The 22200-nt window shown below is 43.5% G+C and overlaps 3 protein-coding genes across 43 annotated transcripts in view; 1 reads left to right on the top strand and 2 right to left on the bottom strand.

Moving 5' to 3' along the window:
* The window catches only part of HP1BP3 (heterochromatin protein 1 binding protein 3), a 36991-nt gene extending 34585 nt beyond the window's left edge, over positions 1 to 2406 (bottom strand). For 3 of the 10 annotated variants that reach the window (XM_043909072.1, XM_043909071.1, XM_043909067.1), the window contains exon 1: positions 2270 to 2401. The gene's annotated coding sequence lies outside the window, so the exon portion shown is untranslated. Of the gene's footprint in view, positions 1 to 1669; positions 1718 to 2269 lie in introns of those variants that run through there. The other 7 variants (XM_043909069.1, XM_043909066.1, XM_043909064.1 and 4 more) reach the window with 5 other exon arrangements.
* On the top strand, positions 1523 to 5895 carry LOC122698880 (serine/arginine repetitive matrix protein 1-like). The gene is made up of 4 exons (XM_043910556.1): positions 1523 to 1926; positions 2040 to 3020; positions 5608 to 5729; positions 5835 to 5895. Exons 1-2 carry the CDS (start codon positions 1523 to 1525, stop codon positions 2872 to 2874), a joined length of 1239 nt encoding a protein of 412 aa, XP_043766491.1. The 3' UTR covers positions 2875 to 3020; positions 5608 to 5729; positions 5835 to 5895.
* A 12773-nt stretch (positions 5896 to 18668) lies between these two features.
* EIF4G3 (eukaryotic translation initiation factor 4 gamma 3) overlaps positions 18669 to 22200 on the bottom strand; it is a 342348-nt gene continuing 338816 nt past the window's right edge. For all 32 annotated transcript variants that reach the window (XM_043909093.1, XM_043909094.1, XM_043909092.1 and 29 more), the window contains 2 exons: positions 21192 to 21338; positions 18669 to 19716 (listed from right to left, as the gene is read on the bottom strand). In XM_043909093.1, the coding sequence (XP_043765028.1) occupies positions 19535 to 19716; positions 21192 to 21338 (329 nt within the window). In that variant the 3' untranslated portion in view covers positions 18669 to 19534. The remainder of the gene's footprint in view (positions 19717 to 21191; positions 21339 to 22200) is intronic.

Consider the following 22200-nt stretch of genomic DNA (forward strand, 5'->3'; position numbering starts at 1 on the left):
AATACAAAGATTTGCTTTTGTCAAGGGAAGCGCTAAGCTGTTTAAATACAGGCAGTAAAGAAAAGGTTGTAAAAGTAGAAAGTCCATAATTTCAGAGTTTTAATTTACTTTCTCTACCTTAAGAGCAAGCACTAGAAAAATAAGGAGTTCAACATGTATTTCAGTTTTCCGGTAAGTTTGAAAACATGCACTTTAAGGAAAGTGCTATTATTTCGTATTTTACCATAAAATGTCTGCAATACCTTACATATTATGTCATGAGCCTTGCACTGATTACCCTAAATTGTTTCCAATCTAAAGTCTTTCACTATATTCATACTTATGGAGTAATGTCACAAAAAGTATACCTATAATTTGCTAGAAACTTTTTTTTCCACTTTCATATTTCAAATAAATCAGTATTACTTAATTAGTATCTATCTCGCACACAGATACTCTGGACACTATGGGTACCTCCTCCTAAGATAAGCACAATCTAACTGGCTGAAGAGTGAGCGTTTTTCATCTATACACGTAGAGTTCAAGACGCTTCCTCCAACTTCTCGCCCTCAATCTTCCAATTTGACAAGGCCAAAAATACCCTTTAAAAATGTCACTTCTATCCTGAAACACGCTGCACTAAATTTCTAAAAAGAGTAATGAAATTTTAAAACTTCCTAACAGCTTCACGCCTATACCGGATTAAACAAATCTTCCAAAGTCAAACTAGCCATGTCTAACTTCACTCTTGACAGTGAAGCCCCAGGGGAATTCCCACCAGCACTTCGAACCAGACTGTCACTTTTCAACCTAACGTAAGATCAGGAAGCATAACCGCAGAAAGAAAAGGTACACATGGAAAGAGGAGTCAAGTTCACCTTGGCCGTCCTCTGTGCGGGGGGACGGTCCCTCAAAGAGGCGTTTCGATCATAGTGTTAGTCGCTCAGTCGTGGCCGACTCTCCGAGACCCCATGGACTGCAGCCCGTCAGGCTCCACTGTCCATGAGATTTTCCAGACAAGGATACTGGAGTGGGTTGCCATTTCCTTCTCCAGGCGATCTTCCCGTCCCAGGGATCAAACCCGGGTCTCCTGCATTGCAGGCTGATTCTTTACCAACTGAGCTACAAGGGAAGCCCTGTTTCGATCCTAGATCAGCGGTCAATTCGTAAAAAAAAGACAAAAAAACCCCACACCAACCCTCTGATCTAGGGCTCTCGCTTCACCCCTTCTGCCTCCAGCTCTTTACAAACGCCCCTACTCACAGGCTTGACTTTATTAACTAAATCGACCTCGTCTAAGGAGCAGTGAGTCACAAGCTCCACGAAAGCCAAGGGAAGGGGGGGAAACGAAAGCTGAGGCCCGGGTGGCGGTGGCGGTGGCAGCGGCAGCAGTAGCAGCAGCAGCAGCGGCTTTTCAGGGGCGCGAACAGCTGACTCCGCGCCGGGCCCGAAAACCCGGGCGGAAAGACCAGCAGAGACAAAGGCGGGGAGCGCCGAGCACAAGGCGGGGGTGGGGGAAGAAAGAGAAGAGAGCGGAGCCGGGATGAAGGCTGTGAGGCAAAGGGCGGCGGGCTCAGCGCGAGCTCCAGCTCCGGAAGGCCGACGCCGCGACCAGGGCAGCGCACGCCCGCCCGCGCGCGCGCCACGCAGGAGGCGGCGGACCGCGAGCACCAGCCCCCCGCGCACTCACCGCTGGGAGCTCCGTAATGGCGGCAGCGGCGGCGAGGGCGGGGACCCCGGGGGGGTGGGGGGGGGCGGGTCCGCCACAGCCAGTCACCGCCGCCGGCATCTTTCGAACCGGCTCCGAAAACCTCTGAGGGAGTGGGTGAAGGGGAGGGCGGAGTGGGGGGGGGGGGGTGAGAGGGCCGCCGCGCGCCTCAGGAGCATGCGCGAGCCCTTAGCCAATCAGAGCCGGGCAGGAGGACGCCGGCGCAGGCGCGCTGCGAGGCAAGGCCCTCGAACAGGAAAGCGCTCCCTCACCTCCCCCCGGTCCAAACAAAACAAGGGCGGGAGCGCGCGCGCGCGCGCCAGAGGGCCCCAGAGGCGGCTTCCACCTGAAGGGCAAGGGGCTCGGTTCGCAGCGAGGGTAGGGAAAGAGGTGGCGGAGCGGCCGGGGAAGGCAGACCACCCCCCCTAAAAAAAAAAGGCGCCACCTCCGGGGACGCGAGCGCCCCGCCCCCTCCTCTCAGGGAGCGGCGTCGGCGCCCCGGGCGAGCGGTCTCTGCCGCCCGCCTTCGGGGTCCAGCGGGCCCGCGCCCGCTGCCCGCCCGCCCATTCCATCCCGCGTTACCTCTGCGCTCCCCACTTCCTGGCGCCCGCGTACTGCGAGGCTTCTCGGCTCCGCTCCCGCTGCCGCTCACCGCCTCCGCCACCGCTGTCCTCCAGGCCCAGCCGCCGAGCTCTGCCGCCCCGCCCCCCTGCTCGCGGCCCCGCGCGCGCACTCGCGCGCGCCCATCCCTCGCGCCGGCCCCGCCCCCCCGCGCGTCCTTCGCGCCGGCCCCGCCCCCGCTCCGACCCCCGCGCGCCGTTGGCCGCGCCCCCCACAGCCCGTGGGCGCGGAGGGAGCGCGCGAGACTCGCCTCCCCCCGGTCGGGCACGCGGGGGCGCGAGAAGGAGGGCGGGGCCGGCGCGAGGGACGCCGGGGCGGAGCTGAATGTCAGCGCGTCTTCCGCCGGCGCCTCTCGGGTTGCTCCCGTCGTCTGGGCTGGCGCTGTTTCGGTGTCCTCGGGTTCCATCTCTGAGTTTCCACTTCGGCGCCCCGTCTGCCTTTGGAGGGGGTTGGCCTTTCCCGCTCCCGAGTTGAGCACAAGAACGACCCTCTTCTTTGAAGACGACGAAATGATTAGAAACCCAGAGAGCGGAGAGTGTGCAGTTACCTCACGTTCGTTCCTTTGAAGTCTCACAGGACGCAGAATGCCTCAGGAAAAGAACTGTAGAAGTTGTTTTTCTAGTCAATGAAGCGGTCTCCTAATCCACATAAGCAGGGAGTGTCCTCTAGAAGGAACTCGGGATTGGAAAGGGAATTCCCTTAGAATTTTTAGGTTAGTACCAGCGTGCTTAGGCTATGTACGTTACTGCTGAAAAACGTTAGAACTTTTTCAAAGTCGGTTTGGGGAAAATTCGATGTATCTAAAGTAGTAGGTGTTTTGTCGGGGGTAGAGGGGGTTTGGTTACTGAATATACTCTTAGAGAAATAGTAAACACTGCAATAGCCTTGAGGCTCATAGCACTGTGACATGCAGTCGAATGCGTGTACCTGTCCTTCTGAAGATTTACTATGAAACCATCTTAAGCACTTTATAACCCAGTCCTCAGGCTCTGGTGTTGCCATGAGCACTTTTAACTGTCTCACCAGCTTTCCCAGGCACAGCCACCCACTCCATCCGTTCCAAAGTCAGCTATATAAAAATGTCACCACAACCACAAATTCCTTACAAGGTGAGTGTTACCATTAATGTCCCAATGGCATCACTAGTGCCCTGGCATCCTGGTGTCCCATTAAACATGTTCACAAGGAGTTGGGGTCATCTCATCACCGTTTCTATCTTCTGTCTCCTTTTAAAAAGACTTCCATTTTTATGTATTTATTTGCTTAAAACATCCTACCTTTCTTTTCCCCGAAAATGTCTTTACCCCCATCTCAGACAAGGAGCTGACACAGATAAGAGCAAACTAGATTCCACCTTCACACAGATTTTTTTGCTTAAAACACACACAACTTACTCTGTTCTTTAGAACACATACACTCGAGGGGGGAAACCCTGAAACACAATTCTTCATGTGCACACAGAGGTACTTGCACACACGCCACCCCTCCCCCCACCCCAGCTAGGCACTACCATTTCCTTAAACCTGAGGCATTTTACCTCTGCTAAATGTGACGTCTGGTCAGTTTTGATTTTTATGCTTAGCCACATTGGAGTTAAGACTCCATGGGGATATGGTTTTATAGTTTATCTCACTTGGTTTTCTTTGAGCTATACTAGTAAAAACATGATTCAGTTGTGTTTCTTGAGAAACAGAGTTACATGATGGTTTTTGTACCCTTTACTTAAGCTGTTAGGCTGTCTGACATTCTGCACTGGAGGGAACATAGACCTGCAAGTTGAAGAGCAGCTCTGTCCTCATGGAGGGAGTGTGTGGAGGTTATGATCAGAGCGTCAGTAAGACCCTCTTGCAAAAAGAGACCTCTCACACTGAAATCAAAATCTCTGAAGTTGGCACCATTCATTCCTTTTAAGCTTCACTCTCTTCTAAAGTACTTTTAAAGTGCTAATACCAAGGAGAGCTGACATATAGGCCTCAAACTGATAATTGAGAATTCATTGTTTTAGTCTCTGAACTTGAAAATACAAAGCTTTCCATTGCATAGTCAGGGATCAGAAGTATAAGAACTCTGAGTGTCTGCATAGAGGAGGAGCGCCTAGGAGAAAGAAAAGGAGTAAATGTGCTGTTGTCTGTGATGACCTCACACTTCTGCCCAGGGCCATCAAGGTTAGAGGAATGACTCAGGAGTCCCAGAATCGTGAGGAAATGTAGGATTTTGTGAACTAGAAAAGCCCCAAAATGCAATTGCAGCATCTCTAGTTTTAAAAAAAAAAAATCCATTTTTTTCAGATGCCAAGTCCTTGTTGAAACTTTAGCAAGTTTTGCAGACTTCATGGCCTGTTGTCAACGCAATAGTTTTTCTTTTTTGGGGGGCTATTCTTCACTAAGTGATACTTAAGTCTGTTAGGGTAAAAGGTCATGTTTTGTATAGAAAAACAAAATAATGTGACTGGAGATTTAGGCATAAGGATAGAAGAAGATGAAACAATTTCAGATTCCAGGAGTATTCCAGACCAGAGCTACAACACTGCCTCATGAGGTTGAGCATGAAAGATACATCCACCTATTTCACTCACATTCTGCTGTGTGTTAACACAGACGTTTGAAGAATAATTCTTGATTGTCTGGTGGGGAGAGATGTTTCTGTTCCTAGCAAGTCTATCTTTGTTTTCCCCACAAATCAAGGCCAATTCTGTAATTTCACACAGAAGTAACCAAAAGCCTGGCTGGAGATTGGTTCCTTAAGAAGGTATGGTTCTAGTAGAACTGGGGGTCACTTGACTTTTCTGGTTTCCAGCCAGGAAGACTGGAAATGACTCTCAAATTTGGTTGCAGCTTGAAGAGGGATGGCAAGAGAACAATTTATACTATTAGAACAAAAAAACAAAACCGGAGGCTGACGAAGACATTTAATATCACTTCACCACTGCCACCCTTTTAATGGTTTTACTCTTTTATTATTTATTTCCTGAGGCCAAGACCCTGGTTTAGAGATAAGTAACAACCCCGCATCCTCCTCTGCCAGTGTTGCACTTTCTTCTACTCACTGGTGACAATAATTTTAACTCCATTCATCCTAGCAGTCATCAAACTGAAACACTTCTAAACTTTGAAAAATTCTGAGTCTAAAATATGTCTGATCCCAATTGTTTTGGATATATCAGAATATACAAACCAAATAAACTTTACAAAATAACACTTACCCTCATAAGTTCTCCCCCCATATATGTGTGTGTGTGTATATATATAATATATGTATTTACAGTGCTGGATGAAATCCATTAATTTTGCCATTCACAGTTTGAGAGCCTCTGTTCCAGATGTCATTAGCCCTCTGGTGTTTGATTGGAGTCAATGTTTCTAGCTTCTTGAAGAGATCTGAAAAGTGTTAATGCCAAGAGTTTACTGTCATTTTGAGGAGGGTAAGTTTTAAAAGCTGTCCTTTTAAGTTTGAAGTGGCTGATATATTGAATGAAGTTACAATTCAGTCTTCAAAGTAACAAAAACACTTGGGAATGTTATTACAGGTGTCTAATGCTGAAGCTGAAACTCCAATACTTTGGCCACCTCATGCGAAGAGTTGACTTACTGGAAAAGACCCTGATGCTGGGAGGGATTGGGGGCCGGAGGAGAAGGGGACGACAGAGGATCAGGTGGCTGGATTGCATCACCGACTTTATGGACACGAGTTTGAGTAAACTCCAGGAGTTGGTGATGGACATTGAGGCCTGGCGTGCTGCGATTCATGGGGTCGCAGAGTCGGACACGACTGAGTGACTGAACTGAACTGAACTGAATCAAGGTCCCTAAGGCACTTAGTCCTGCATCTCTTAGGGAAAGAAACAGGATTTGCTTTCAAGCCTGGCTCATGTCAGTTTCTGGGAATTGTATGTGTTGAACCATGTTTCCCCCCTTTTAAACACCAGAAGCAAGACAACCACATTTTAGACATTATAAAGACACTCTTGATTTGCCAAACTTAACTAAAAATCAATATATATCCAGTGTCGACTGTGTAACATAAAGCAAATTTGCCAACAGTACCATTTTCTCCCTCTGAACCTACTTTGTGACTCTAAGGGCAAATCATACTTGCAGGAAGATGTCTGAGGGGAACCAGGCCTGTGATGGTGGCAGGAGATTAAGTGACAATCAGATCAGTGACAGCAAGGGTGGGGGACTATCATGGTTTACCTGCTGCGAGGAGGTTGGGTTAGTGTGAGGCAGGACCTTCAGTTTTTAAACCAGTAAAGTCCCAGCAGAATGAGCTGGTCACCGTAACACATCTTTCGTTCATGGTTATGGGGAAATTTGAGAGAGTTTCTTTAAAGTGAAAGATATCCCCTCCAATAAAACCCAGTAATTTAAAACATGAATCAAAATTTGACTGGAGACAAAAGACATTTTTAAAGAATCATTAAATTGGACCCATTTGTTAAAAAACAAAACTGAAGTCCCAAAAAAATGGTGATGGAAAGGATCTTTCCCTGTTATAAAACAAAGTGAAATTGCACAGTGGTGAGAAAATGAAGTTTTTTCAAAAAGGGAAAATACCGTAAAACACTGGCTTTGAATATTCCTGAAATACTTGCAGCAAGGTTGTCAAAGTTTCAACCCGAAGTTTGGAAAAAGCAAGATTCAAGATTGAGACTCAGATTGTTAGTTCAACTTTTAAAATTTAAATTTTGATTTATCAGTGATGTCTTTGTTCTTCCCAACAGAGAAAACATTTTGACCAAAAAGGCATAAACTTCAAATGTTCAAAGTTGACATTTTTATGTCTCTGCTTTACACTCTACTTGAATGAGTCTATGATACTTTAAAAAATCCTGAAATTTAGTCTAACCAGCTAGTATAGCTGTCTCTTTATCCAAAGTAGTTAGCATCTCCTACATTAGGAACAAGGGCAGAGCTGTATATGACATAATACGCATTTTCCCCAGAATATGTATTTTTAAGTACTTGGTATTTTTAGTAGTTTGTTATGGTTTTATAGCAAAAACTAGTTATTTTTTCTTTCTGTCATAGGTAGGGCAATGTGTAACTTGCAAAGGATACCATTAATTTATGCCCCCCAAAGATGTTTCTCCTTTTTTTTAATGCCTTTCTTACTGAATCCTAGGAAAAGTGAAAAGTAAAAGCTGCTAAATCTCCTATCTGTTATCTGTCAGAGGAGAAGCCTGAGATTTCAGGGCATCCTAGGGAAAACAAAACAATAAAAAAAATTTTTTTTTAATGACACAAAGAACAGTAAAGAAACATGGATGGGCAAACCATGATCTACAGTTAATGAATGTAGTACAATTTTGTATGTGGCTATGACTAGGGTTGTAGAATGTGATAGAGAACTTTGGACACAGGGAGGACAGGCCCTAGGTGCTCCAGGCAGAATGCTGGGGGCTTTATCTCTCCTTTAATTAATCCTCAAAACAACCTTATAAGGTGGATGTGTTTACAGATGAGGAAACTTGAGGTTTAAACAACCCAGGCAGGGTTGCATTAAAGACTCTATATTTTTCCAATTCCAATACTCCAACAAATATCCACTATACCATTTTCCCTAGTGTAGAATAAAGACTTCTGGTGGTGAGAGAATATTTATTTGGGAAATCACTGCCTTCCAAAAAAACCAGTTTGTGAGTCTCAGCACTGACACTTGCTAGGAGCAAAACTTCTGTGGCATTTAGATTCTTACTGTTGAAAGCAAGCAGTACCAACTTATATATGTACCAGAGGGCTGGTGCAGACTGAATTAGATGACATCAAGTCATGCGGATGTAGAAAGGGCTTAGTATTTTTGTATTACAGACGAGAAAACAAAGCCTAAATGTTTTTATGACATTGTGCAGGAGATCAAGACCATCCCCAAGAGAAAGAAATGCAAAAAGGCAAAACTGTTGTCTGAGGAGGTCTTACAAATAGCTGAGAAAAGAGAAGCTAAAGGCCAAGGAGAAAAGGAAAGATATACCTATGTGAATGCAGAGTTCCAAAGAATAGCAAGGAGAGATAACAAAGCCTTCCTCAGTGATCAATGCAAAGAAATAGAGGAAAACAACAGAATGGGAAAGACTAGAGATCTCTTCAAGAAAATCACAGATACCAAGGGAACTTCTCATGCAAAGATGGGCACAATAAAGGACATAAAAGATATGGACCTAACAGAAGCAGAAGATATTAAGAAGAGGTGGCAAGAATACACAGAATTATACAAAAAAGATCTATACAACCCAGATAATCATGGTGTGATCACTCACTTAGAGCCAGACATCCTGGAATGTGAAGTCAAGTGGGCCTTAGGAAGCATCACTATGGACAAAGCTAGTGGAGGTGATGGAATTCCAGTTGAGCTATTTCAAATCCTAAAAGATGATGCTGTGAAAGTGCTGCACTCAATATGCCAGCAAATGTGGAAAACTCGGCAGTGGCCACAGGATTGGAAAAGGTCTGTTTTCATTCCAATCCCAAAGAAAGGCAATGCCAAAGAATGCTCAAACTACTGCACGATTGCACTCATCTCACACACTAGCAAAGTAATGCTCAAAATTCTCCAGGCCAGGCTTCAACAGTATGTGAACCGTGAACTTCCAGATGTTCAAGCTGCATTTAGAAAAGGCAGAGGAACCAGAGATCAAATTGCCAACATCCGCTGGGTCATCGAAAAAGCAAGAGTTCCAGAAAAACATCTACTTCTGCTTTATTGACTACGCCAAAGCCTTTGACTGCGTGGATCACAACAAACTGTGGTAAATTCTTAAAAGAGATGGGATTACCAGATCACCTTATCTGCCTCCTGAGAAACCTGTTTGCAGGTCAAGAAGCAACAGTTAGAACTGGACATGGAACAACAGACTGGTTCCAAATCAGGAAAGGAGTACGTCATGGCTGTATGCTGTCACCTTGCTTATTTAACTTATATGCAGAGTACATCATGAGAAACATTGGGCTGAATGAAGCACAAGCTGGAATCAAGATTGCCGGGAGAAATATCAATAACCTCAGATATGCAGATGACACCACCCTTATGGCAGAAAGCAAAGAGGAATAAAAGAGCCTCTTGATGAAAGTGCAAGAGGAGAGTGAAAGAGTTGGCTTAAAACTCAACATTCAGAAAACTAAGATCATGGCATCCAGTCCCATCACTTCTTGGCAAGTAGACAGGAGAACAATGGAAACAGTGACAGACTTTATTTTGGGGGCACTCCAAAATCACTGTAGATGGTGACTGCTGCCATGAAATTAAAAGACGCTTGCTCCTTGGAAAAAAAGCTATGACCAACCTAGACAGCATATTAAAAAGCAGAGACATTACTTTGCAAACAAAGGTCCATCTAGTCAAAGCTATGGTTTTTCCAGTAGTCATGTATGGATGTGAGAGTTGAACTATAAAGAAAGCTGAGTGCGAGTGCCGAAGAATAGATGCTTTTGAACTGTGGTGTTGGAGAAGACTCTTGAGAGTCCCTTGGACAGTAAGGAGATCCAACCAGTCCATCCTAAAGGAAATAAGTCCTAAAATATTCATTGGAAGGACCGATGCTGAAGTTGAAACGCCAATACTTTGGCCACCTGATGCGAAGGGCTGACTCATTGGAAAAGACCCTGATGCTGGGCAAGATTGAGGGCAGGAGGAGAAGGGGACGTCAGAGGATGAGATGGTTGGGTGGCATCATTGAGTCGATGGACATGAGTTTGAGCAAGCTCCAGGAGTTGCTGATGGACAGGGAAGCCTGGTGTGCTACAGTCCATGGGGTCACAAAGAGTTGGACACGACTGAGCGACTGAACTGAACTGAAATGTTTTACAAACAGCACTTATTTTTAGTTAGCTTTTGGTGAAGAGCTTTATAAACTGGCAGGGATACAAAGTGTTCTTAGGCAGTAGTTCTCAAACTTCAGTGTGCCTGAGAGCTTGTTAAAAGTTTCCTGGGCTCCTTCCATTCCTTCAGATTCTGATTTAGTAGGTTAGGGTCTGTGTATGGGCATTTCTGATGTGCTCACAGGTGATACTGATTCTGCTGGTCTAAGGTCCACACTTTCAATGACCTTAATCTTAGATATGGGCTTCCCTGGTGGCTCAGCAGTAAAGAATCTGCCTGCAATGCAGGAGACCTGGGTTTGATCCCTGGGTCAGGAAGATCCTCTGGAGGAGGCCATGGCCCCCACTCTAAGTACTCTTGCCTGTAAAATCTAATGGACAGAGGAGCCTGGTTGGCTACAGTCCATAGGGTCGCACAGAGTCGGACACGACTGAAGTGACTAAACAATGGCAGCAGCAGCAATCTTAGATATAAACTTAAACTGCAAAATAAAATAAAATAAACTTAAACTGCTTTCCAAAGAGCCAGAAGCTATTCCAATTCACTGTGTTGCTAAGTTTTGGGGCTGGGGATCATTTAATGATGAAAAAGTACTGCCATTCCCAAGTGAGAACTTATTTAAAAAAAAAAAAAAGCACATGCACACATCAATGAAGGTAGGTCTCTAGCAAATGCTACTGAATTGAGAGTATAAGGCAATTTTCAAAAAGTACTTTTCATCCTTTAGTCCAGAAAAGGTTTGTCTGGATTAATTTGTCATAGGACATGTTCAAATTCTACTTTTGCATGTGAGAATGAACTCTCACCATACCTGGCACTCTTGCTTCATTTTTCAAATATACCCTGCATCTCCTTTGCACCCATGATTCTGTCTACTTGAACCCATCCCATAAATGTTTAATTCTTTAGACTTCTCAGTTTAAAATTCTCTTCCTAAAGGAAGCATACCCTAATCCCCTGGTTTATACAGGGAGCCCATTACCTGCTTTCATAGCTCTGTATTTTCAAAACATGTGCCATTTGTAATGCCACACTTGTGTGTCCAGCCAACACCTTGCAGTTGAAAAATATGTTTTAAATACTTGAAAATATAAGTTGTTCTCTAAACAATTTGGTAAATCAGGTTATTTTCACCATTCCACAGTGGTCTCATATTAGAATCACCTAGGCAACTTGAAAACAAAATGACCCCAAGGTTCATCTCCAGAAATTCGGAAACAACTGCCCTGGGGTTGAGTCCCAAGATTTGCGCTTTTGAAAACCCCCAGGTGAATCTACCGTGCAGCTGAGCCGCAGTACTCGCCGTTCTAGGAAGCAGTTAGATAGGAGTGCTGTTGGAGCTTTGCCAAAGATGGTTTCCTAGGACAGGTCAGAAGACATATTATCAATAAGAGGTAAATATTTCAGAAGAGTCAGAAAGGAAATCACTGCCAGAACAAGTTCAACTGCTGGACAGTCATTTGTTTAGACAATTTCAGAAAATCTTGATAGTCTTATTGTTGTTCAGTCATGTCCAACCCCATGGACTGCAGCACACTAGGCCTCCCTGTTCTTCACCAGCTCCCGGAGCTTGCTCAAACTCATGTCCATTGAAGTCAGTGATGCCATCCAACCATCTCAATCTTCTGTCATCCGCTTCACCCTTGCCCTCAATCTTTCCCAGCATCAGGGTCTTTCCCATTGAGTTGGCTGTTCACATCAGGTGGCCAAAGTCCTGGAGCTTCAGTGTGAGCATCAGTCCTTGCAGTGAATATTCAGGGTTGATCTCCTGGTTTGATCTTGCAGTCCAAGGGACTCAAGAGTCCTCTCTGGCATCACAGTTCGAAAGCACCAATTATTCGGTGCTCAGCCTTCTTTATGGTCCAACTCTCACATGCGTACATGACTCTTACTTCTTCAAAAAGTTTAATAATATCATATTTAACCAAGACTTAATGCATTGTTAAGCTTGGGAAACAGTACTGAAAGTGATTCTGGATGTGCTTATATGGTTGGCACGAGTAAACCCTTTTTTTTTTTTTTTTGGTTGCGCTGTGTCTTCGTTGCTGCTCAAAGGCTTTTTGGCGAGAGGGGGCTACCCTTCATTGCAGTGCATGGGTTTCTCATTGCAGTGGCTTCTTGTTGCAGAGCACAGGCTCCAGGCAGAGGGCTTCAGTAATTGTGGCACACAGGCTTTAGTTGCTCCATGGCATATGCAATCTTCCCAGACCAGGGATCGAACCCATGTCCCCTGCATCACCAGGCAGGTTCTTATCCTCTGTACCACACCAGGGAAGTCTGAGAGTAAACTCTTTTTAGAGAGGACAGTGGGGGCCCATACAAGTGAGACTGGACAAATCACCAGTGAACAGTAGTATTAGTATTAGAACACAAATATCCCAATGCCAGTCAAGATCTCTTTTCTACCATGGCTTACAACTTCTTCCTGTATGACCTCTTGCTACCCACCCAGGTAACATTTCCTTTTTCTTTTTTCTTTGCCCAGTTGGCTCCTCGGACGGCCTGATTTGCTTAACCCTTTCAAGTTCACTGGATACAGCTAAGACCTTACATTTACCTCCAAGCACTGCTTCAGCTGCATCTCATCAGGTTTCAATATGCAGCACTTGCACTGTCAGTTAACTTCTGGTTACTTCATCTCCATTATTATTAATTAACTGAGTTAGTCATCTAGGCAACATTTTAACACTGTACTGTATGGTACACTTTAATAGATTGTCTGAATATTGCTAGCTAGGGGAAAGTTAAAACAAATCATCATCATAGGGAAAGAGAGGGAGTATTTTCACTCCTTTCTTCCTGTTATGGACGATGAGCAAAAACATAATTATAGTATGTATAGGATGGCGTCTTTTGAGTACCAGAGTTATCACAGAAAAAATGAAGCAGTATTTTCAAAAAGCCATAGTGTTCCTGTGAAACTAGCTTACCTTCAGTAAAAAGAAAGAAAGAGTTTAAAGTGCCAGCAAAACGAGAAGCAGAGACATACCAGTAGTAATGAGCTCACCCAATGCCCAGTTCTTGGTTTCTAAATAACATTCTCTTAAAACAAACCAAGGCTCCTAGAAGAAATGGCTGATTCTATAGGTAGTGGTTTCTTGTACTGTCACAAAGTAAGTGCTCGCAAATCTACAGATGAAGAAACGTCAAAGAAACACACGGATCAACCTAAAAGTGCTCCCAAGGCCAAAGCTGGAACAACCTATGTGACAAAATAATGTGGTACTGGATTATAACTCAAAATATAAAATAAATATACATGAATCTGAATTGATAGTGACTAGCTTCCAAACAGACCAGAGTAAGAAAAGTGGAAAGGAAAAGCTAACTTTGGAGTGGAGACCTGACAACCACCACCATAACCACATAGTTAAGGTGAAACATCACCAATGATGTCCTGGGAGCATCACATACCGCCCCCCACCCCTCCGTTATGATATGAGAAGGGCACTTCACTTACAAAGTATTTTTATCCCAAACTCATTACCTTAGTCTAATCATGTGGTGCTGGAGAAGACTCTGGAGAGTCCCTTGGACTGCAAGGAGATCAAACCAGTCAGTCCTGAAGGAAATCAACCCTGAATATTCATTGGAAGGACTGATGCTGAAGCTGAAACTCCAATACTCTGGCCACCTGATGTGAAGAGCTGACTCATTGGAAAAGACGCTGATGCTGGGAAAGATTGAGGGCAGGCAACAGAGAGTGAGATGATTGGATGGCATCACTGACTCACAGACATGAGTATGAAGAAACTCAGGGAGATAGTGATGGACATGCTACAATTCATGGGGTTGCAAAGGGTCAGACAAAAGTTATTGACTGAACAACAACAATCAGGAGAAAAACACCAGACAAACTGAACTGAGGAACATTCTACAAAATACCTAACCAGTGATGTCAAGGTCATGACATACAAGGAAAGATTAAAAAACTATCAGAGGCCAGAGGACACTAAGAATACATGATGACTAAACACAATGCGGTATCCTGGATGGCATCCAGAAGAAAAAGGACAAAAAGGGCAGTGGTGAAAACCAAAGTCTAGAGTTTGGTTCATAGCAATGTACCAATGCTGGCTTCTTAGTTCTGATAAATGTCCACTGGTAATGTAAGTGAAAGTCATTCAGTCATGTCCGACTCTTTGTGAGCAAATGGACTGTACAGTCCATGGAATTCTCCAGGCCAGAATACTGGAGTGAGTAGCTGTTCCCTTCTCTAGGAGATCTTCTCGACCCAGGGATCAAACCCAGGTCTCAAGCATTGCAGGCAGATTCCTTACCTGCTGAGCCACAAGGGAAGCCCCTGGTAATGGAAGACATTAATGGTAACAGGGAATTAGATGAAAGGTACATGGGAATCTACTAGATTTGAAACTCTTCTATAAGCCTAAACTTATTTCAAATAATATATTCATTAAAAAAAAAAAAAACAAACTTGGCACATGGTTTCTTTGACATGTGACTTCAGGATTTGGTAACACAAAATCATGTCTCTCTGGGCATGGGGTGGGTGGTAATCCTAACACTAACAGGTAATCACTTTCCCTCTGAGGGATACATGTGGTATCTGAAGCCAGTGAGCACATAGTAGATCTCTCCCTAAACTACTGGAGGATGTTGAGACTTATAGGGCTCAAGTGTATTGAATAGGAAAGGTAATCGTCTATAAAACTAATAAATTGGGATAGTGAGTAGAAAAGTGAAAGTGAGGTCACTCAGCCATGTCCGACTCTTGGCAACCCCACCGACTGTCTCCTACCAGGCTCCTCCATCCACGGGATTTTCCAGGCAAGAGTACTGAAGTGGGTTGCACTTCCTTCTCCAGGGGATCTTCCCAGCCCAGGGATCAAACCCGGGTCTCCCGCACTGCAGACACGTTCCTGTCCGAGCCACCAGCGGAGCCTTCGTGAGTGGGAGGGGCTCCATTTCAAGGCGTCTTTTATTCCTTCATGAGAAATTTTACTCTCATGACAAGTAGGCAGCCTCTAGCTGTTCAGGAAATCAATCACTATGTCCAAATGTGCCTTATTGGAGAGGACAGATAAAACCCGAAACACCAGGGTACACTGTAGCAGCCTCTAGTTCATGCAGGAATTCCAACCCTAAGGAAAAATGACTCAAGCAGCAATGAATGAGAGGTCTAAAGACCCCAGTTGCCAGTGCTAGGATGCTGGACATCCCAGGTCAGGTAGCTCAAGTTCACAGAGTGACAAAAAGAAGTCGTGAGGAACTTGTTCTGAATGAGCTGATGGTTGTAAACCTATCGCCAAGTTTTATCTAAAGAAGCGACAGAGAACAAAAAAGGAAAAGACAGAAAAAATCAGGGTGTACATCAGGTCCCTGACGTTGCAAATGCTCGTGAGGTTTGATCACCTGCTAAATGCTGGATTGAAGGTCAAAACAAAAAGCAATGCAATGTAGGATTTTATCCATGTGAAGCCACAGAAACAGAAAGAGTAAGTGGCTCCCAGGCTGAGAAGAGCAGAGAATGAGGAGAGACGACTCACGGATACCTTGTCTGGGTTTTTGGCTTGAGGAAAATGTTCTGAAATCAGATAGTGGTGATGGCTGCACAGTGGTGAATACGGTAAACTTCGGGTGACTTTAAAAAATCATTGACCTTTGGCTGCACTGGGCCTTTGTCCCTGTTTGGGCTTCTAGTTATGTCGGGCGGGGGCTACTCGCCCGTTGCGGTGCGCGGGCTACTCACTGCAGTGGCTTCTGTTGCTGCAGAGGACGGGCTCCAGGCCAAGCGGGCTTCAGGAGTCGCGGCTCCCGAGCCCTAGAGCGCAGGTTCAGCAGTTGTGGCCCACAGGCTTAGCCGCCCCGCAGCATTGGAACCTTCCTGGACCAGGGAATGAACCCATTTCCCCTGCACTGGCAGGCGATTCTTTGTCATTGGACCAACAGGGAAGTCCTGGGTGTATTTTATAGTATGTTAACTATATCTCAATAAGAAAAAAAAAACATAAAAATTAAAAGGAATGCAAAAATGCTCCTCTCTTCAAAACGGGGACTGTAGGAGTGCATAAAGGCCAACAGCATGGAGAAAACTGAAAAACTGGATCCTTCTGTTTTTTTTTTTTAAAGAATAAAATTTAAGGGAATTCTCTGGTAGTCTAGTGGTTAGGATTCTGTACTTTCACTACTATGAAAGTTCCTGGTGAGGGAACTGAGATCCTGCAAACTGCATGATGCAGCCAAAAGGAAAAAAGAAAACAAAGAATAAAACTTAGGTAATGAAAATAGAGAACTACATCCACTAGCCTAAGACTACTTTTTCTAGCTTAGCATCCTTTTGGCTTGAATGGAGTCACTTGAAAGAAAAAAATGTCAAAAAACCCATAATGATAACTTGTTTGAAGAGTGGTTTGAGAACAGATAAAACTATCTTTGGGCTAATAATTGTAAATAACCTACAATGTATTTTGAAATGTTAAGAAAAGACAAAAACCAAATCAAAGATCTGCCAGCATAACAAAGGGCAGACACTTCTTAGTGGGTTAGTATGCTGATGTAACATGTAAAATTCTAGCTTTCATTTTCCATAAAAAATGTGAGTTTCCATGAGAGTAAAGACTGTCTTATTCACTTACATTTCCTGCACTTAGAACACAGTAGATGCTCAGTAAATATTTACTGAATGAAACAAGTTCATGATGCAGCTATGAACTGGCTTGCTGGTTTTCGCAAGAATCTAAAATGAATTTATTTTGAAAACTGGCATCATGTTCTTTTGCTAGAAAGGGAAAACAACTCATTTAAACTTAATGAAACACTGTAAGTTAGCTGGTTTGAATACAGGCATAAAGCGCCTTAATGAGTGAACCAGATCTTAACGGACCTACCTCTTCCCAAAGTGAAAGAGCTGCAGGTATGTCAGCGCTGCCCATGTCATCTATTACCTTAAACCAAACATCACCAAACCTTGCTTTCAAGTAAGAAAACTGTAGAGAAAGTAAGAGTCGTGAAGGTGTTTCTGCATTTTAGCTGGTACAAGTGTGGATCAATTATCCCACTTCGTTCATATTTTGCCATTGGTAACCTTGCTAATCCCATCTAACATTCTGTATATAAAGCAACAAGTTACCCAAAAGTTACTTTGGAGTCTCCTCATCACAGTTCATGTTACAGATGAGACTGCAGACACTTATTTTTGTTATTGTACTATAGATGTTTATATAGCTGAAGCTTTTTTCAACCCTTGAATTATTTTCCCCCTGATATTCTTCTCTTTCCTCCAATCCTTACACTTGTCCACATCTGAAATACTGATGAACAGGGTATCACTGCTACCTGAAGTTCCTTCCTGGCTAGACCCCTGCAAACAACAGCCACTGATTTCCAGAAGGCAGTTCCCAGCCCCACACCCCGTGAGTGCTGCCAGCACCTAAAACTACACCACAGTCGGATTTCTGGCTCAGAATCCTCTGCACTTTGATTCTGGCAGCTGTTAAAACTCAAAATAACAGAATCGAGTTGCTTCTTCCAATGGAGGGCTCCCAGGCAGAGCCTGTGGTCAGACCCTGAAACAGCTTTTCAGGCTCCGTCTCTTATGACAGCGGCTGTCATCTGCCTGTCACAAGACTTTCAGGACTTGGTTCTTGGAGAACAGCCTTCGGCCACTTCACAGTGGGCTCTGTGGGCTCATGGAGGGGGATCCTGTATTGTGTTCAACTACATTCTGAGAGACAGAACGTTTTACTGCTATGGAAAATTTTGTTCTTGTGCATTACAAGTCTTGCCAAGTCTCTTAACGTGAGCATTTCTTCAGAGATGGAAGCCAGAAGAACTCTTTGGTTATTCAGATACAGAATACAAGGCTGCATATTTGGGAGCAGCCTGGCTTTCTTCATAAATGCATTTTGTAGGATGATGGCCTACAAATAATTGAAATGGAAAGCCACTTGTAGAGACAACAACTCCATCAAAGGACACACACACACACACACCCCAAAGCACAGCACAGCACTCCAGTATCTGTCAGAGAAACAAAGGCCCAAACCACAGTCCACTTTATACTCACCAGAATGGCTTGCATGAATTTGAAGTTGGGGTAAATGTGATTTTCACACGTGGTATTGGTTTGGTTTTAAACCGCATGCTCACTTATTTTAAGAAGCGTAATTTAACTTTGGTTTCTTTAAAAGACATCTTTGGGTTTCTTAAGCATTGGAGGCAGTGGTGGTTTTAAAAATCACTGGTACTGGTCGTTTCAAACGGAAGTAGTTTCCCTAATCCCAATACATGCAGTGGGACACTCAGGGATTTTATAACAGTGCTGCTGGCTTTGTTCCTGCCAAGGATGTATTTTTGCTTGGTGTTGGAAAGAAGCATCCCTTGGACTTCAGAGAAGCTCCCCCACCCAAGCATGAGTGCCCTCCTTTGCCCACAAAGCAGCCTGCCTTCTCCAACTGCAGACACACAGACACACACTCTCGCCCGCCCACCCCTCAGAAGCGATCTGGATCAGACAACCCGGAGTGAGACAGCACCTCCCAGAGAGGGGCGCACGTGCAGCAGCTGTCAAAAGGAGAAGCCACTTGACTTTCTTTTAAACTTGCAATGTTTGCCTTTATTTTGTTCTTTATATTTTGAAAGTGAAAAGAAATAGTACTGAGTCAATTTCTTTTTGTGTTTTTTTTTTTTAAATATTTGTTCTATGTATTTACAAGCCTTAAAGTTGCTCTAAAGATTTCAAAAGTATTAAGAGTACTTTTCCCAGGGTAGCACTTTTTTTTTTTTAAACAATTCTTGGAGTTCTCTGGTCCACAGCATTTCTTTCTGTTCCAAGGTTATGTATGTTTTGATTACTATTGTGATTTTTTTATTTTCTGAAGCAAGCTGAGAGGCAGGCAGAAAGATCTGATGCCAAAAAAAAAAAAATCTTTCTTACCTTGTTCACCCCAAACCTTCTCAAATCTGGACTAAATACTATGCTTTAAAACAAACGTGAGGTGCATCTGAAGGGGAGGGAAATTTATTTCTCTGCTTTTCTATTATACAAGTTGTTTACAGAAACTGCAAATTAAAAAATTACACTGGCATTTGCAGTCCTTAAAATAAATTAAAAGTTCTCAACTTTTTTTTTGTTTTTTTTTTTTGCTAAACAGATGTGTTTTTTTTTTTAAAGTATGAGTCCTCGTTTAAAAAGAAAAGATTAGAACAGAAAATATTTTCTATAAATAACACATGTATTTTGGTTTTAGTGCTCCCGCCCTCAGGGTTGAAGGTTCCTTTTCTCCAGTACCTTTTTCCTCCATGATCACCTTTGTCTCTCTCCCCTCTCCCACTCGTGCACACGTGGGGCTTTCTGCGAGAATTGGCCTTGCTGCACTGTGATTGGCGAAGACGTGAAACTTTTTAAAAAAATACTTAAATTGTTTCTTTTCTTTCTTTTGTATATTTGAAGTTTTAGTTATCCTCAGACTCCTCTTCTGCCTCCCGCAGCCAGGTAAAGAAGGCGGTGACAGATTTCAGGGCCACGCCCTTCCCATTCTGCTCTGCGGGGTCCTTGCTGCTCTCCCACTTGTAGAAGGCATCCTCAGAGATGACCTCCTCGTCATACAGGCAATCAAAAAACATCCGTAGCAAATCTGCAAGGAGGTGAAAGGAAACCATCGGTTTGGGGGCACTGCAGCTGTGAGGAGGCCACACTCCCATCCAGGGAAGGGATGGAATTCACCGGCAGGACGCCCCGTCGGGGTCACTTCATCACACTCCCTCCTGACAGCCTAAGAGCAAAGTCATTTGTCTAAAGAATGAGAAAAAATTTAGGCAGTCGGAACTAGTTCTTATTCCGATTATTTTATTCAGTTTGAACTGTTTTCTGATATTACTGAGCTGTTTGATGTTACATAGTTTTCAACCTGAACACTTAAAAATACAAGAATAATTTTTTAAAGTTTCTTTTTGATACATTTTCTTTGAGATTTTACGATAAAACCATCTAATTTTTATAAATTTTGGGAGGAAAAGGCAGAATGTACTTTCTCTCCTCTAATGTTGTTTTCAAAATGAAGAGAGTAATAATTCATATGAAGAACATGGGTAAAAACTATCTCATCTGGATTTTATCCAATGAAATGATAGCATTATTTTCAGTGCCCAGATGATCTGGGCAATTTTAGTCTTCTGTTTTACTCTCATCATGGAAACTCAGCTTATATTATTGTTTCAAAAAGGACAGATTTATAGATAGAATATCTCTTCAGTTATACTTTGAGGACTGTTCCAATCCCTCCCTTTATTTCCCAAAGGGATTTAGCACTACTAGCCAAGAAGAAAAACTCTGCAGAAGCCACAACCTAAGGAAATGCCAAAGAATTACTTCAGTGCTATCTCTGAAATAGCCATATACTTACTGTCTACTTTCAGAAGTTTCAACTGAATTTTCAAGATTTAATACGATTCACTTAATTTACCAGATCACTAACACTTGGGTGTTCGAGTTACCTTATTTGTCTGGTTAGCCAGATTTAACTGTAACTCTTAACTGAAAATTAGTCTAAAATGCCTTCATGTCTTTGTTGGGTATCTGAGGATTCTGACAAGTATCACCCTCTTTCATTATTAAGGCCTGGGTCCAAGAAGGTGGAAAACTGTACTGCACAGACGCTAATGCCACGTGCCCTAGACCTGCACTGTCCAATAGGGTAGCCGCTAACCACATGGAGCTCCTGACATTTAACGTTTTAAGTTCAGCTCCTTAGTCACAGTAGCCACATTTAAGAGCTTGACTGACACGAGTGGTTCATGGTTGTCTTGTACTGCATGACAGAGGTACATTTCCATCGTGGCAGAGATTCTTATAAGACAGACGTGCCCGAGAATGAGGATTAAATCTCCTCATATAATATAAATAATATAAACTAGTCTTCTTGTCATTTTCTCATAAAAGTCAACCACTTAAAAACATTCATGTTTATCAAAGTTACAGGCTGAGTTTTTGTCACTAGGGATTCTTCTATTTCCCACTGTTTAAAGCCCATCAAACCATCTCTCGAGTGCTGCCTTGGATAAGTTACCCTCACCCATCAGTTGAGTTAACTGGACGAAGAGGTAAACTTACTGGCAGGTTGATCAAGTTTTACTATCGATGCTTGTAGTGCATAAAGTGCTTGCAGTTCCTTCTCTGTATCTGAGTCCAGGTATTTGAGTAAGATCGGCACTCTCTGCTTGATAACAGCAGTGTCCACTCGGAAGGTCGAACAGTCGGCTGGAGGAGACAGAAGAACTGAGCATTAACACACACAGTTGTTTTCAGTTTTCTGAATCAGTAAGACATACATGACCCTGCAGGGAAAGAGGAACCAAGGGGGTCTGTGGTAAATATTTTGAAATGCCAAATTTTCTAAAATCTTAATTAAAACAAAACAACACTATTGAATTTGTTGTAATACTGCTTCTGTTTTATGTTTTCGTTTTTTGGTCGTGAGGCATGTGGGATCCTAGCTCCCCAATCAGGGATCGAATCCACACTCCCTGCACTGGAGGGCGAAGTCCCAACCACTAGACCACCAGGAGAATACATGAAATTCTTCCTGAAACAAAAAACAAACAAAAATATGGAGGAAGATATATTTAGAGTGCTGGGCTCCCTCACGAGTAGTGCACTCAGAGTTCTTTATCTTTAATCATAATTAAACAGGGACAGTGGTCTCATGACATTCCAAACCATAAAAACAACATTAAAAAGGAAATTATAAAGAGAGAGTTCATTTACATCTCTTAAGAAGGGTAAAAGAATTAGACCTGTTGTATTATTACTAGCAGTTGTTGTTATTGTTTAGTCACTCAGTCATGTCTGATTCTCTTGCGACCCCATGGACTGTACCCCGCCAGGCTCCTCTGTCCATGCAATTCTCCAGACAAGAATACAGGAGTGGGTTGCCATTTCCTTCTCCAGGGGATCTTCCCCACCCAGGGACTGAATCCATGTTTCCTGCACTGGCAGGCAGGAGGCCTGAGCCACCTGGGAAGCCCCGTTACCAGGCAGGATGAGGACTAGCTGTGACAACGGCAAACACCACCACGTGTTTAAATTCATCTGACAGAAAATCCTGAATTTTGAAACTATC

This window comes from Cervus elaphus, chromosome 8 (assembly GCF_910594005.1).
Source record: "Cervus elaphus chromosome 8, mCerEla1.1, whole genome shotgun sequence".
NCBI lineage: Eukaryota > Metazoa > Chordata > Mammalia > Artiodactyla > Cervidae > Cervus > Cervus elaphus.

Coding starts and splice junctions, on each gene's coding strand:
- LOC122698880 (XM_043910556.1), top strand. CDS start 1,523: ATGAAGGCTGTGAGGCAAAGGGCGGCGGGCTCAGCGCGAGCTCCAGCT. Junction 1,927..2,039: donor CGGCGCAGGCGCGCTGCGAG/GCAAGGCCCTCG, acceptor TTCCACCTGAAG/GGCAAGGGGCTCGGTTCGCA.